This window comes from Zingiber officinale, chromosome 6B (genome assembly GCF_018446385.1).
Source record: "Zingiber officinale cultivar Zhangliang chromosome 6B, Zo_v1.1, whole genome shotgun sequence".
In the NCBI taxonomy this organism is placed as follows: Eukaryota; Viridiplantae; Streptophyta; class Magnoliopsida; order Zingiberales; family Zingiberaceae; genus Zingiber; species Zingiber officinale.
Window position 1 is genome coordinate 78,844,405 of NC_055996.1, and position 18,042 is coordinate 78,862,446.

Here is an 18,042-nt window from a genome sequence, read left to right on the forward strand (position 1 = left end):
AAGAAAGCTAGGGTTAGGGTTTTTCTTGTGCAAACTTGTAAGATTTTGCTTGTATTTTGTTCCCTTTCCCTTTCTTCTTGTAGTGTGAACTTGTAGGGCTTGTCTGCCTTTGGTAGTTACCATAAAGGAGTGTTCTTATTAGTGGAGGGTGTGTGAGTGTGTGGATCCTTGGATTAGTCACCTAATCTTGAGGTGGATACCAAGTAAATCTTTAGTGTTAGCGTTGTATTTGTTTTCTTTGTATTTTCCGCTGCATATCTTTGAAGAAACAAGCAACAAAGAGCACGAGGATCACGTCGAGTTATTCACCCCTTTCTAGCAACATAATCGGTCCCAATAAGTGGTATCAGAGCGAGGCCGCTCTTCACCGGAATCATCGCCGGAAGGGGCAACAAGGCTAGAGGGTGTAGAAGTTGGAGCAAATTCTATCAAGTCAAAATTTTTATCAAGCTCAACTTCAATGGAATTCCAAGACGAACTTAGATTCGATACAAGGGTGTCTCCACCATTCACAATGATGAGCTTCGATCTTTAGAGATCAATGATCGAGAATTTCTTAATGGTGGAGATAGAGCAATGGTTTGTTCTAATGGAAGGCTTCGAAGCTCCAAAGAATTCAAGGGGCAAAATTCTCAAGAGGAGCAAGTGGAGCCAAGACCAAATCCAAAGATGTGAGGCAAATGACAAAGTGACCAAGCTTTTGGTCAATCAGTTCAGGAGATCCGCAGTTTCCTTGGACTGGCTGGTTATTATAGACGGTTTGTCGAGGGTTTCTCTCGCATTGCTATGCCGCTGACACGTCTGACCAAGATAGACTTGAAGTTCACTTGGTCAGAAGCCCGTGAGACCAGTTTTCAGGAGTTGAAGCGGAGATTAGTGTTGGCACCAGTTCTGGTTTTGCCTTTTGGAGATGACGGATTTGTACTTTACACTGACGCTTCTCTACAGGGTTTAGGCGTTGTTTTGATGCAGCATAGCAAGGTAGTCTCTTATGCTTCTCGTCAGTTGAAGGAGCATGAGTACCCTGTACATGATCTGGAGTTGACCGCCATTATATTTGCTTTGAAGATTTGGCGGCATCATCTGTATGATATTACGTTTGAGATTCTTACTGATCATAAGAGTTTCAAGTACCTTTTCACCCAGAAGGAACTCAATCTTCGACAGAGGAGGTGAATGGAGTTCCTGAAGGATTATGACTGTACTATTAGCTACCACCCAGGGAAAGCTAATGTCGTTGCCGATGCACTTAGCCGGAAGTCCAGAGAGACTTTAGCTTGCCACCGAGTTTTAGTCACGGACTTGATTTAGGGTTTCTCCGAGTTGGCCCTTCAGGAGCAGAGACAGACAAAGCAGAGTATTTTGGTTACCATGGTTGCTCAGTCGTCGATCAGGATGAGGATCCGAGAGGCCCAGACCGATGATCAATGCTTGCAGTCCATTGGAAGCTAGATAACTTCCGGGCAGCAGACCGAGTTCACCCGAGATGGCGAGAGCATTATTTATTTCGGAGGCAGATTATGGGTACCTCAATCTCACCCGGTCTTGGAGGAGCTACTTCAAGAGGCTCATCGCTCTCGATTTACAATCCACCCAGGCGGTACACGCATGTATCAAGATTTGAGGCGTTCCTATTGGTGGAACGGCTTAAAGAAAGACATCGCGGAGTTTGTAGCTAGATGTCTAGTATGTCAGCAGGTGAAGGTTGAGCACCAGAGACCTACTGGATTACTTCAGAGGATTCCGATTCCAGAGTGAAAATGGGAGCACATCACTATAGACTTTATAGTGGGATTGACTAGGAAACGACGAGGCCATGACGTGATTTGGGTAGCCGTTGACCGATTAACCAAATCTGCACACTTTTTAGCGATTCGGAAGACTGATTCGCTGGATCGATTGGTAAAGCTGTATTGTCGAGAGATCATCAGATTGCATGGTGTGCCTTTGAGCATTATATCAGATAGAAACCCACGGTTCACGTCTCGGTTCTGGTAGAGTCTGCAGCAGGCCTTGGGCACACGACTTCGTTTCAGTACAGCATTCCATCCGTAGACAGATGGGCAGTCAGAGTGGACCATTCAGATATTAGAGGACTTACTGAGGTCTTGTGTTATGGATTTTGGAGGTAACTGGGAGGACCACTTGCCATTGGTAGAGTTTGCCTACAACAACAGCTATCATTCGGCTATCCAGATGGCACTGTTTGAAGCGTTGTATGATAGACCTTGTCGGACACCCACCCTCTAGGAGGAGGTTGGGGAGGCCCAACTGCTAGGACCGCAGAGAGCTTAGCAGGAGGCAGAGTTGGTCAGCACTATCAGACGGAAGATGTCAGAGGCGCAGGACCACCAGAAGAGTTATGCTGATCGGAGACGGAGACCTCTGGAGTTCTCTACTGGCGACCATGTATTTCTAAGAGTCTCACTCATGAAAGGGGTGAAGAGCTTTGCTCTCCGCGGTAAGCTAGCTCTACGATATATTGGGCCTTTCCAAATCTTGGAGAGGATTGGAACGGTAGTTTATCGTCCGACGCTACCATCGGCTCTGGCAGACATTCATGATGTATTCCATGTGTCTATGCTCACTACAAGAATTTTTGCATTCAACAACACCCAATAGACAACGCTTTTTAATAAAAACGTTGTCGTTCTTTGTTTTACAACGCTTTTAGTGAAAAGCGTTGTCTATGGTATTTACTTTTTACTAAAGACAACGGTTTTTAATGAAGTGTTGTCTTTAGTGTTGTTGTTTATGGTCAAAGACAACATTTTTTTAAAAAACGTTTTTTAAAGTGTTGTGTATGTTTCCCCTAAACTCACTTAAAATAAATTCGCAGCCCTCGCTTTGCTAAACTCTAAACCCTCAACGCGCGCGCGCCTTCTCCTCACCACTCCTCTCCACGAGTTCTCCTCTCCACTCCTCTCCATGAGTGCGCGCCTTCTCCTCTCCTTCTCCTCTCCTTCTCCTCTCCACGAGCGCCTTCTCCTCTCCACTCCTCTCCACGAGCGCCTTCTCCTCTCCACGAGCGCCTTCTCCTCTCCTTGCCGCGTGATCTCCTCTGAACCCTAATCTCGACCCAAACTCCTCACGCAAAACTCCTCACGCCGGCCCAACTCCTCCAAGTCGAGATCCCTAATCTCGCATTTCCCCATCTCCTCAATCAAAGTCAGCTTACCCTTCCTAATCTTCTCACGACTCCTCAACTCCTCTGAACCCTTCGATCTTAGTTCCTTCCTCGCAGAGCAGATTCGAGAGTAGGAGGAACGGAAGAAAGAAAGGTAAAATTTCTTCCATCCCTCTAGAATAAGATTTTGTTTATTTTTGATTATTTTCCGAACTAGCCATTTTGCCGGATTCATACTGCATCAATTTTCCCCCTCCCCTGATTGTATTTTCTCATGATTTAATCTGGAATTTTTAAACGTTTAGCTATAGACTTTGGCAGTAGGTATTAATCCTTAAAAATAGCATGAAGCATATAACATGCTATCCTTTTTTCTCAAATTCAGTGTGAAGCTGTTGGCCAAGTTGCAGATATTATTCACATTCCAGCCTTTCTTTGTCGTCAGGTATAATGTGCAGCTTGAAATTAATCAATCTCTAGTGTTATTCTACTATTATTTTTATTGTGTACCCTTAATGCGTAGAGAATATCTCTCATTTTTATTGTATCTAAAACTTGTGTTCTGCATTATCTCATCTTAATTCTGGGCAGTGACTTGTGCCTACTCAGTTTGTTGAATTTATATCAACTACTATTGTTATATTTATGTCACTTGCCTTCTAAGAGCTTAATGGCTTAAGTATGATTTAATACATCATGCACTATTGCATTGAGTTGCTTATGTTGATGTCCCTTTGAGGAAGTTGTAGATTCTCAAGTGCTAAAGAAACAAAGTTGCTTATTATAAGTTATAATTCAAGCATTTTCCTGGAATGGTTTCATTTTTCAACTAAAGGTTAACATGTTTCAATAGAGAATATGTTTTGGTGAATGCTCCAATATTATATGACTCTACAATTTATACCAAGGCAAAAGTACCTAACTACCTATACGTAGACTCTAACAAACATGTACATATGGATAATATAGATAACTAGGTTATCTCCCCAAGTGAGAAAATTGCTATTGGGATTGCATTTTGATGAGAAACCTGTATGGTCAAAAATTTTCAGGTAGAAATACAATTTTGATTAATTGTTTAAATATTTTGTTATAGTTTCACACTATTGTTTGTGTTAATATTTTTAGGTATTAGCTCATTGTTGATTGATTAGTTATAAAGAATGGACAAAGATTGGATGTCAAAGGATAGACTATCACGTGAATATGAGAATGGAGTTGAGTCTTTCTTGCAATTTGCAATGGAAAACACTAATGATCCGAATATGGGAATATCTTGCCCATGTGCAAAATGTGGCAATCTAAAGAAGAAAAATATACAAACTATCAGGGCACATCTGTATTGTAACGGTATAGATATGACATATCATACATGGATATGGCACGGCGAAAGATCTACGATAGGGATTTCACAAAATGAAAGTGACCAAGTAGGGCCAAATGAATATGTTCGTGAGGAACCAATAAATATGGTTCATGATGCATATGATAGTTATGCTGAGAATCCAACCCAATTCAATAAGCTTCTTGAAGATGCCGAGACACCTTTATATCCGGGATGCACTAAATTTACAAGGTTATCTGCAATTGTGAAATTATTCAACTTGAAGGCCAAATATAGTTGGAGTGATAAAAGTTTCACTGACCTACTCAGTTTGTTAGGAGAAATACTTCCAGATGACAATAAATTGCCTTTATCTCTGTATGATGCAAAGAAAAGCTTATCTGCATTAGGGATGGATTATGTAAAAATTCACGCTTGTCCTAATGATTGTATCTTATACCGGAAGGAGTATGAGGATTTAACTAATTGCCCTACTTGCGGGATGTCAAGGTGGAAGTTGGGGAAAAAAAATATGATAAATGAAGGAATTCCTGCTAAGGTTTTGTGGTACTTCCCCCCTATTCCAAGATTTCAAAGAATGTTTCGGAATAAAGAGATATCTAAGGAGTTGACTTGGCATGCCGAAAAAAGACTTTGTGATGGATATTTACGCCATCCAGCTGATACACCTTCTTGGAAAATAGTTGATCGCAAATGGCCAGATTTTGGTATTGAGGCAAGAAATCTCAGATTGGCTATATCAGCTGATGGGATGAATCCTCATGGTTTAATGAGTTCTGCATATAGTTGTTGGCCAGTTTTAATGATTACTTATAATCTTCCTCCATGGTTGTGTATGAAGAGAAAATTTATGATGCTCACATTGTTAATTTCTGGTCCCAAACAGCCAGGAAATGATATTGATGTTTACTTAGCACCTCTAATTGATGACTTAAAATGCTTATGGGATATAGGTGTCGAAGCATATGATGCATATCGCCAAGAAACTTTTATGCTTAGGGCTATCTTATTATGGACGATCAATGATTTTCCTGCATATGGGAACATGTCAGGATGCATTGTGAAAGGATATCATGCATGTCCTATTTGTGGTGAAGATACCTATTCAACAAGGTTGAAGCATAGTAGGAAAATGTCTTATACAGGTCATAGAAGGTTTCTACCTGCAACTCATCCTTATCGAAGGCAACGGAAGGCATTTAATGGGAACCAAGAATTTAACCCTGCTCCAAAACCATTAAGTGGCGATGAAGTTTTTGAAAGAGTTGAAAGAATTAATTGTCATTGGGGAAAAATGAGTAGAAAGTCTCAGTCGAATGATGATGTAAAATCATGCTGGAAAAAAAAATCAATTTTCTTTGAACTTCAGTATTGGAAACATCTATACATTCGACATGTTCTTAATGTGATGCACATTGAAAAGAATATTTGTGAAAGTCTTATCGGAACGTTACTTGATATTCCAGGAAAAACAAAGGATGGAGTAGCAGCGAGATTAGACCTTTTGGAAATGAATGTCAGGACAGATTTGGCACCAAGGATGGGGGAGAAGAAAACATTTTTGCCAGTAGCCTGTTATACACTTAGTAAGGATGAGAAAAGGAAAATTTTGAATTCTTTGTTTGGAATACAACTTCCATCATGTTACTCATCTAATGTTAAAAACCTCGTGTCGTTGAAGGACTTAAAACTTATTGGCCTTAAGTCACACGACTACCACGCTTTAATGCAACAATTGCTTCCTGTGGCGATACGTGGTGTTTTGCCTAAACATGTTAGAGACACTATCACTCGCTTGTGTTTCTTCTTCAATGTGTTATGTAATAAAGTGATAGATGTTTCAAGGATGGATGATATGCAAAGAGAGATTGTGACAATATTGTGTTTACTTGAAAAGTATTTCCCCCCTTCATTTTTTGATATAATGATTCATTTAAGTGTTCTTCTTGTGCGGGAGGTGAAACTGTGTGGACCGGTTTGGTATAGGTATATGTATCCATTTGAAAGATACATGAAGATTTTGAAAGGTTATGTGCGAAATCGCAATCGACCTGAAGGGTGTATGGCTGAATCTTATATTGCTGAAGAGGCTGTTGAATTTTGCTCAGACTATCTGTCTAGTGTGCACACAATTGGGATTCCATCAAGTCATCGACAAATAGAACTTACTAAGCCTTTATCAGGTGCAGTAGTCTACTCCACTACTCACGATGAGTTGACGCAAGCACATCGTTATGTATTGGCAAATGATGCTGAGATTGATCTCTATATCGAGTAATGTATCTAACTTATTAATATTTTAATGTGGTTTGCTTACATTCTGTTGGTTTATTTATACCAAATAATTTGATTAGGGAACACATGACGTATTTGAATGCAAGATTTCCTCGTAAGGCTAAGTCCAAGAAGTGGTTACAAGATGAGCATAATCGAACGTTTATTACTTGGTTGCGTGATCGTGTAAGTTTCTTTAGTATTACATATTGGCATACATTCATTTTCATATTTATGCATAATTAAAAATTTATTGCATAAAAAATTTAGGTTGCTGATGTAGTTGACCATTCCACTCATCAAGTTTCAGAAAGATTGATGTGGATAGCTCATGGGCCTAACAAGCAAGTACTAAAATACTCTAGCTATTTGATTGATGGGGTTACTTATGCTACAAAAGAGCGTGATGCTATACGAGTTGTTCAAAACTCCGGAGTCAGCTTAGTTGCAAAGACAATGCAAGTTGCAAGTGCAAAGGATAAAAATCCTATTGTGTCAGATATGGTTTTTTATGGAGTTATAGAAGAAATATGGGTAGTTGATTACCATAAATTTCAACTTCCAATGTTTAAATGTAATTGGGTGGAGCATAATAACGGCATTAAAGTAGATGATCTTGGTTTCACATTGGTAAACCTCAATAGACTTGGATTCAAATCTGACGCTTTTATCTGGCAAGCCAAGCAAAGCAAGTATTTTACATTGAAGATCCCGAAGATCCTTTATGGAGTGTTGTACTTGCAACACCAAACAGAGACTACTTTGAATACCTAAAGGGCGAAGAGTTAGAGGACACTGCTATCCACTATCAATGTTTTAGTAGGGGTTACCATCAATGGATATTGACGGAGAAGATGATAATGAACCACCATGTATTCGTGAAGACTGTGATGGAAGTTGGATTGACAATATTTAATTGCTGAATTTTTGCTTTTGAATATAAGTGTGTAAACAATTTACCTATGAGGATGAATTTGTGGACAATATTAATATGTTATATTCCTCACTTTAATTCGAATCAGATATGTTGTGATGTTGCTGCAAGTTTCTGCTTTTATCTTTTATTTTTTTTCATACTGTTGTGAATTTGTTGGTGTAAATATATCATCTTGCTGTGAGTTTATGCATGTTTCTAACTAAACTTATGTTGATCAGTCTAAGTTGTTACAGATCAATGGATTCTACTAGAAAGAGTAAGAGAATAGGGCAACTTGCAAAGTTGGACAAGGGTAAAGAAGTCATTACAGCTGCCCGTGAAGAGAGTTGCGAGGGTGATAAAGTGTTGGATTCCAAAGACACTATCTCCTCAAGAACTTCTAGAGGTTGCACACAGTTGGATAAGATTACAAAGCAAAGAATGCAAGGTATTAGAAATGAGGTGTCATTCAATAATTTTGGACAACCGATAGGACCAGCTGCTGTAGCCATGCAAAGTTACATTGGTGTCTTGGCTCGGCAAAGGTTAATATTAAATACAAGACATGGAAGCAAGTCCCAATTGCTGTCAAAGAATTAATATGGGAATTAGTCAATGTAAGCAAGTTAGCATGTTTTAACAATTATAATATTTCACTACTAATGATAGATATATTTTATGTTTGTCTTAATTAATCTTATTAATGTTTTCCACTTATTTGATGTACAGTTGATTTATAATGTTGACTCAAAGTGGAAAAATGGATGTTTGAGGTCTGCAAACAGTAAGTGGAGGCAATACAAGACCCATCTCACCCAAAAATTTATTTTAAGCAGGCGTGACAAACTTGAGGAGTTGAATGAGCCACCTGTTGGCTTTGAAATTACAAGAGAAGATTGGCGTGCGTTTGTCATTAGCCGCATTTATGAAGATTTCATTATAAGATTCTAAATTTTTTCTTTTGAAACTATTCGATCATAATTCATTATGTATTATTCAAATTTGATATGTCGCCTGTTTGAAATAACTAGAAACTCAGTGATCAACAAAAAGAGCGAAGGAAAAAAAATAGATATCCTCATCGACTCTCACGCAAAGGGTATGCACGCTTTGCTGAAGAAATTGTAAGTATTTTTAAAATATATTTCCTCTAAGAACCCTCTAATTGATTCACATTAAATTATTTCACATTTGTTATTTGATTTTTCTTTGTTGTAGGGGACTGAATTATGTGATGATAATGACATCAATAGAGCTATTATGTGGAAGAAAGGACGCGCCAACAAAGGAGGAGAGTTTGAAGGTGAAGATTTGGTGGACACAGTACACAAGATTGTAAGTAAATTTTCATGTTCTTCTGATAATGACTTCAATATATCTTCTAGTTTTCGAGAGTAAAGTTGCATGCATGCATACCCTTTGCGTGAGGAAGCCAAGGCAAGCAGTGCAATGAGGAGTTTAACAGCCATTCCTTGCATAGCTTGAATTCTCAGTACTAGAGCATGTATTGAGGAAGTAAATGGTGAATGAATGCATTGAGAGCTTAGAGGTGACGGGTTTATATAGAACAGATGTGGATTTACTAGGTATCTAGGTTTGAAATGTTCTTACTTGGAGAAGAGATCAAGTCGAAAAGTCTATTACATGCAGTGGTTTCCTTTTGCTGCAATCAATTAATGGTGAATGCATTGAGAACTTAGAGGTGATAGCTAGAGTTTCTATAGAACAGATGCAGATAAATCAACCAGGTTTGAAACGTTCTTGGCAGTAAGCAATTTGTAAGCTTCAGTAACCCAAGGGCCAGTAAAGTTGTTCCCCAGACCACTGCTCTGAAGCTTCTATTATGTTTTCCCACTTGATTGGTGACAAATAAAGCTCCTTGTCTCCTTGAGCATTCTCTTTGTGTTGTTTTAGTTTGAATTAAAGCATAAGATTCATGATTCGGAACTTGAGAGGTTGGGAACAACTTTACTTTTGATTATTCTTTCCTGCAACTCCAGACAATTAGCTTCAATTATGTGGTGGTCCTCTCTTTATGGGTTTGTGTAGTGAAAATTTATTAAAATTTTGTCATTTTATTAAACTTGTAGTCAATTGCTCAATCAAATATGTGCCTTTTTTAGAACTGTGCAGAAGTAAATATATGATTGAATGCCAAAAAAGGAAAAAATATTTCAAAGTCAACTTCATATTTGTTCAATATGACTTACTAAGCACTTGACTTGAGCTATCACGGGAAGAACCGGCCTGGACATCAGTATTTTTTAAACCAATATTGCATATCCTTGGTAATTATCCTTGGTAAAGTACTGATAATTCTTTTTAATGTTGCATTACAGGATGAATATATACAGCAAAAGAGGGAGGGTAAGCTGCAATGCGAAGGAGCAAAAGAGGATATTCTTACCAAGGCACTTGAAACTCAGGAATATTCTGGGCGTGTCCGGGGTATCGGAGGTCATATCAACCCAACAATCTATTTCAATGTTGGTAGAACAAGGAAGAAATATGATGTTACCCTAGATATAATCGCTGAGCATAAAAGGGAGCTGAAGGAGGCGAAGATGCAAATTTTAGAACAAGATGTACGCATCCAAAAACTTGAAGCATTAATGCATAAAAGGGGTGCATGGGACAATTCAATTGATGACAAAGGCAGTTGCTCGGTGAAGTTTCATCGGAAGAATATTGAAGAAGATGACGTCTGATTGTGGGTAAAGACGAAGTTTTACAGGTAAAATACAAGTTATAGTGATATTCATTATTATTATAGCATTATAAACTAAATATAATCAACATGTTTTTTTTAATATTTTAGGGTCAATCAGTTGCATTGACATTGGAATCTTGCTCAAATATTGTTGCATATGGTACAATTGTTTGTTTCAATGGCATGGAAAAAATGCTTCATGGTATTCCATTTCCCAAGAATTGCATTCGAGTCTCCATTGATCAAGCAGTGGACAAATCCGCTCCTTTGCCATATCCAATTCCAAGTGAATGTGAAGTAATTGGTGATGCCATAGGAACTGTTGTGGCTTGGCCTGAACAGTAGATTGTGAAGCAAGATGAGGTATATGAGATATTATATTTCTAATTATATTGTCACTTTATTATTATATTTCTAATTATATTGCCACTTTATTATTATTCAACCTAGCTATCTAACTTGTTTATATTTGAAATTATTAGAAGCCTAGAAGGAAGAAGTTTGAACGAAAAAAATCAAAACCTACTTTGTCAACAAGTGTCCCAAGAGCATTACATATGTTATATTGTTACAGTAAGCATGCTCTAGATGGAGGAAAATGTATATCAATGTGCTTAGATAATGAAGTGTTTGATGAAGATTGTGAACTTTTTCTTGACCTTGAGGACATCAATTCTTTGTATCATTTGGAGTCAATTTCAGGAAATTTGATCGTTGCCTACATAAAGTAAGTTTATTTAAGCAATTTCAGCAACTTTTTCATCACATGTTTGCTTCCCAATTTTAGCAACTTATTATGGTTTATTGTTACAATTTCACCAACTTATTATGAGTGATCATTATTTTTTAATCCACATGATTGTTTTGTTAGTAAATTTTATTATTTAGTATCTAAATATTATTTTCTCAGTTGCAACTGCATTGCTTTACTTATGCTGGGAAATTACTGCATTGCTTTATGTTTGCTGGGAAATTCTAATATCTAGCAAGACAGAAAATCCCTGATTTGAACTGCAAGAAGTTTACTAATATTGTTGTGTGAACAAGTTTACTCTTGAAAAATTCAACTTCTAGTAATTTTCTCATACCATGTTATTCTCATTAAGTTAATAGTTCATCATTTCTATTGAGAGGTTTACTAATATCAATTGATGTGGTACACTTTACATAAATATAGCTCATTCATTTTCAACCGGCCCTTAATGTTTGCCTTCTGCCATTTGTTCTTCTAGACAGGAAGTACTTTGCTCATATCTTTTTCTTGTATATTTTTAAGTATCTTAAATGTGCTTGTCCTCAAGAAATAAAAGAATTTGCATGTATACATTTCTGGTATGTTTAATATGCAAGACTGTTCATAGTAAGTTCTCATGTATGGATGTTACTATCATCAACCATAACTTAGTGTTATGAGTGATCATTATTTTTCCAACTTATTATGAGTGTTTTGTATCTAAATTTTATTATTTAGTATCTAAATATTTTTTTCTTTGCAATGATAGGTGTCTGTATAAAAGATGGTGAAAGATACCAAGACAAAGAAATTCAGATTTATGAATCCTCACAAACTCCCATATCGCAAAAGCGGCACAAGACAAATCAGTTAAGCTTGAAACCCTGAATCAAAGGGCAACTCTTTTAGCAGATAAGCTGACAAGTGCATCAACAGATCAACTAGTGTTAGTGCCATGTAATGTCGGGTAAGCAAGAAGTAAAACATCACTTTCAATTGCTTCCTTTCGATAATTTATTCAATTTTATGATCTAATCCTATGTATTTGCCTAGTTTCCATTGGAATCTTAGTGTTATTGAACCTTACAAGGATGCTATTTACTTGTTGGATTCCCTAAGTTGCCGCATTCGTGATGATGATTCAAAATACGTAATGGAAATGTGAGTTCAGATTTCTTTTAGTAAATATTTATTATAATAAAAATCTTATTTAACAAATATTCTTAACGTATGAAGGGCCTTAAAATTGTTTAATTCAACCAAGGGAAGGAAAGGTAGGAAAAATGTTAAGTGGGAAGTAGTTAAGGTATGTGTACTTTTGTTTAACATATATTGTAATGTGTATAATTTTCATTAACAATTTGACTCTAATTACTATATATAGGCTCCTCAACAACCGGATGCGAAACAATGTGGTTTTTTTGTGATGCGCTTTATGAGAGAAATTATTGAAGAAGTTGAGACTATTGAGAGAGATTCGCTGCAATCAATAGTAACATTATTTAGCTTATCTCAAATTATTTGACATAAACTATTTAAAATTGCAAAGTGATCAGTGTTGATTATTTTTCCATTAACATAAATTGTGTATGCTCACAGTTCACAAAAAGGGTACTCTCGTGAACAAATTGATGAGGTTCGGTCCGAGTTGGTGGAGTGCATACAAGATCATATTTATGAATAGGTATGGAATGATAGTTGCCATAATTCTATTTAGATTTAAGTTCATGGAATGGTGGTTTTTTTTGGTGGAATCATAGTTAATGCCAATTTTTTTGATGCAGTGCATAGTTACCAGATCGACCTTGAGCAGTTGACCCCAAAGAAAAGTTGTCACTGAAGTTTAAAAACTTGTGAAAATTTTTAGTGAATGATGATGTTTTGTGAATGATGATGTTTTGGAAAAATTGTCACTTAGGTGAAAGGATGTTTTCTGGATTAATATGCAAGTACAAAGCAATGTATTATATGTTATTCAGTAAAGTTACATCGGTGTAAATTATCTAGTTTCTTTATCTAGCTTTTGTTCCACTATTGGGTTTGTTTTTCTAATAATTACTCGTGCAGCAAAATACTGAGCAAGAAGCTATAGATCTTATAATCAGGTAAAGTAGAAAAAGTTAACTACTTCATTATGCTTTCATCTTAGTATTTGTATATTTGATTTGTCTTCTTTGAACCAGCTTCAAGTCAAAAAGCTAGATCCTCTAGATAGCTGTTAAAAATAAGGTATTATTTGGTTTGTCAGTGATCTTAATATTTGGTCTTTGATGCTCACGACAGAGTTCCAACGCTGCATGATTACCTTGTTCAAGCAGATTGCTCGCTGCCTCAGTAGCTCGCATTTTCAGGTTTGTTTCATCATTGATATTCCTTCTTTTTAGTGTTCTATATTAAAAGGAAATACTAACTGTCGATGAGATTGTTATCCTCTTGCTTGAACATGAACCAAAGTATATAAATTTGACCTTTTGATCTGAAAGTATAAAAAAAAGTTAATTGGATACTAGTTTTTTATTTTTTTTTTGCAGTTGCATTTGTTGTATTTTCATATGTTTCTCAGTGAACTTCTAAACAATTCTTTTTTCATTAATTTATTAAGGCTTATTATAAGTTTCAGTTTGATGGTGCAAATTGTTTTCTTTTGTAATCCATCTGTTTCTTCTTTGGTTTAGGAAAGTTGAAGTGAATCCCTTGATAGCTGTTTCATAGGTTTGTTCCATTATTTTCCAGTACGTACTGGAATCACTATCAATAGCCCTCAAGGACTATTTACAACCTTGCAATCAAATTAATTGGACTTATAATCTAATGTATGGTCATCTGGAGCATGAATATTGGAGGATTCATGAATGACTCTTCGGATGATGAATGTATGTCATTTAATATTGGTTCATGTATTTATTTAGATACATCTTGAGTATTCCCTATAAATACCCTATGTATTTAACAATTCAAAGATGAAGAAAATCAGAAGTAGTTGAACACTAACACTTGGACGCCAACATTTTTGAGTTGGCGCCTAGATTTGACCATCTAACAGACACGGCTAAAGGATCAACTTCTATGAACACCCTTAATAACTTATACAGATATTTGTGAACAATTAGGTTGGTGGCTATCATTTATCCTCCCTTTTTGTTGTTTTTTCCATGTACCCAATGCAGCTTTCATTTCAAAGGTTCCAAGCTGATGAACAAGGATGGGTGGACACAATCCTTTTGATAATATTTTATTTCCTCAATAAGCTACAGTGTCTGAAGTGCTAAAATGTATAAAATTTTCACGTTAAACCCTCCTATTAGGGAACTGATTTTATTGTCCTAGTGGGTTGTTTACTACTATTAAGATAATCTTCTTGTGTCCTAAACGATTCTTCCCAGAGATCACTCTTTAGGAGATACAAATATTCTAGTGCATATGTATTATTGTGCTGGACCTTTTCGTATGTTAATGTTTCTGCTCGATATTACAAATGTCAGAAGTTATCTGGTAAAATCTGAAGTCTCTCCTACACAGTCTCTGCTATGTAGTCCTGTATTTCAATGTTTTGCTTCAAATGTTACATGCTATAAATTGCAGGTACTATACCGATCCATCTGGCACATTCTGGCAATGCAATGCAAAAGCAATAGGATCTGGATCCGAAGGAGCTGATAGTTCTCTTCAAGAGCAATACAACAAGGTAGCTACTATGGCAATTTTAGATATACATGGCTGTGCAAGGCAAATTTGCTTTGACGGCAGCCTTCTCTATTGTGGCTACTTAGATCTATAGTAATTTTTTGTTTGTGGTATTGTGGTGGCGGTGATGAGAATAATTTCATGAGGGCGCTTGTTTATCCAGGACCTGTCCCTTCTGGAAGCTGAAACTATAGCTCTTTCCATCCTGAAACAAGTCATGGAAGAAAAGGTATATTTCTTGTGGTTTTTCTGTATCTACCTGCTTTAGAAGATAGATAAAGCATCCCTGTTATCAAACCTGGATTAGGTTCATTCAGGCTCCTGGTTAATGAATTATTACTTGGTCTATTTGGATAAACTAATCGGGTGTGCTTAGATGTTTACTTCTAAATCATATAAACACTGCATTTAAATATGATAAAGAGAGAATACACTATTCAATCTGGTACCAGCTGACCTGAATGTATGTTTTGGGTACTTTTGTATTAGACGGGTAAATTGGACTGATGCTTAAGGATCCAGTTCTAGGGTTTCATTTTGTTTTACATAAATTGCAGAGTATTGCAACTTTTACATTGCTAATTACTCATTTGCATTAACAGGTAACCCCTAATAATGTTGACATTGCAAAGGTGGCTCCTACTTACCATCTATATACACCTGCCGAGGTTAAAGATGTCATTTCTCGCCTTTGATCGGCAAGGCCATTTATCTTGTTATCTGCGTTTCTTCGTACTTCATACTACTTGCTAGATTGCTGTTTAATTGTGCTGGATGTTGTGACCTTATTGTGTTCTGGTTTCTTATCCACTGAACCATATTCCGTTCAAAGAAGTTTAGTAATGTCATCTGCAATTTCTCTAAAAGTTTTATTCCCTTGGAGTCTATGCTGTGAAATTATAATATATCATCTCTCATTTTTCACATTCGCAGTGAAACAATTAATAGCTCACAAAAAATAGCTGAAGGTTGAATTTTAGTTTGCAAGTGTCTTGTACTTTGACTGGTTCCAGAATTTTGCTCTCAGGGTAGTTCACATTTTTATTGTTTTTTAAAGAAATTTGATATGGACAACTTTCTTGGGGGCCTTTGCTAATATTTTACCTCATTTACTGGATGTTTTTCAATTTTCACCAATGTAACCAATGTAACAGGAGACTTGGAGAAGAAATACTACAAGTGTTCAAGTCAATGTCACATTTAAATGCGGTATTGTTGGATATTGTTGGAGAATTGCTAGTCCAGTTTATGCGGAGAACATTGTGAATGAGGAAGTGGACTGTTTAACTAGCCCTTTTTGGTTCTCATACCTCAAAGAGGTTGAGGGTATTAGGGTTTAGGGTTATGTTAGGTTGTTGATTGTGTTATGCGAATATTCTATGAATCTATCTATTAAATTATTATGCTACAGAAAGAACAACCTGAAACTATTGCCGAAATTATGCCCATTAATAATTAATCTATGCAATACTGCATACAAGATGATATTATCTTGGTCTAAGAGCTGTGCACTTCTTCAGCTGACTGAAATGAGATGCAAGGATGTGATGGCGAAGGTAGATATAGACGGAAAAGCTCATGCTAAGTTGAATTTGTACTTCATCTAAGATACTTCAAATGAGGCTGGGATACTAGAGATTTGAGCAACTGCTCATGGGTTCCATCACGTAGGCTTTGTTCCAAATATTTATGGAATGGCAAATGGACTTTTAGCTTTCCAGCTTCTAGGGTCCTATAGGAAGCCTTTGAACCCAAGATCTGGAAAACTCCTGTTTCTGTCGATCCTTATGGACCGAGCAGAGTATAGAATTAAGGAAGATTTTGCTTGTAGAATTGGAATGGAGAAAGGCGCTCTTTCACCGATTAAAAAATGATCGGTTAGTAACACATTGATGTGGGCAATCAACTTAATAGGAGTGTTGCTCAACACATCGATAATGATAAGTGGAGGTACGCCATACAACCTTTTGCTTCCCATTTGTCATTGCCATTATAGGCCTTCCACACGAAGTAACATTTGGACAACTTTACAATCTCATGCGAATTACTAGACGCAATGACTCATTGTTCCTTCGGCTGCGAAGTCTACTAGTCGTAGCATAAACAAAAGGGTTACGACAAATGTAGAATGAATAAAAAAAAAACAACATCAAGTATTACATTGTGCCTGGCTACAAGAAGACCGGGGCCGCAAAATCCAATAAAGACAGGTCAAACATCAAGTAGCATTTTGTAACTTATTCCTCTTAGGTTATATGCTTGGTTAATATATATGCTTAGAACTTGTAAAGACAGGTCAAACATTAATATGCTTGGTTAATATATCCATCTACAGCACTCCCGCTTTTTCCTCTAAATATGATTTTCATTTAGCACAGAACTAATGCCAATTTTTTTATTTTGATGCAGTGTTTAAAGAGCTTGAGTAGAAGTTGGCCCTAAAGAAAACTTGTCAGTTACGATATAAACACACTTACGGTATGAATTACATGTATATATAACATTGACATATTATTTAGTACGAGATTTACATGTATGAAAGTTTTCATACAAAATTTCTTGATTGCCTACAACCCCAGGTGTGTTGATGACAAGTTGAAGAAGATGGCTCTAAGAGTGATAGCTGAAAGCCTTTCAGAAGAAGAGATTGTTGGACTTAAAGAAGCAATTCCATGCGATGGACACCAACAACAGCGGTTAGTCAATGATGAGGTTTTGTAAAACTTGTGTGTTTGAAAAATTATTGTCATGAAGTTAAGGATAACTTGTATGATACAAATTTAATTTGTGGATCAATATGTATACATTTTGTTTGTATAATATAAAGTTTTATTTATTTGTTAAATAGTCTTATTATAAAAATGATTGTGGTTGTGGATATTCAATTATATGTAAATTTTGAGTATTTTTATAATTTTGCTATTTAGAAAAACACTATATTTTATAAATTTAAAAAGACAACGTTTTTAAGTAATAAAAGACAACGCTTAAAAAACAATGTCTTTGAGACCAACCACAACGCTTTTAAAGCGTTGTCTTTGATATGTGCATTTTTACAACAGCATCTTTAACAACGCTTTTTAAGAACGAATAGACAACGCTTAAAAAGCGTTGTCTTTGTGACCAACCACAACGCTTTTAAAGCGTTGTCTTTGATATGTGCATTTTTACAACAGCATCTATAACAACGCTTTTTAAGAACGAAAAGACAACGCTTAAAAAGCGTTGTCTTTGTGACCAACCACAACGCTTT

The 18,042-nt window shown here is 36.5% G+C and overlaps 1 protein-coding gene across 1 annotated transcript; it reads left to right on the top strand.

The window, feature by feature from the left end:
• Positions 1–14,580: 14,580 nt before the first annotated feature.
• Positions 14,581–15,559, top strand: LOC121991151 (proteasome subunit alpha type-5-like). The gene is made up of 4 exons (XM_042545171.1): positions 14,581–14,597; positions 14,688–14,790; positions 14,953–15,018; positions 15,392–15,559. Exons 1-4 carry the CDS (start codon positions 14,581–14,583, stop codon positions 15,482–15,484), a joined length of 279 nt encoding a protein of 92 aa, XP_042401105.1. The 3' UTR covers positions 15,485–15,559.
• The last annotated feature ends 2,483 nt before the right edge of the window (positions 15,560–18,042 follow it).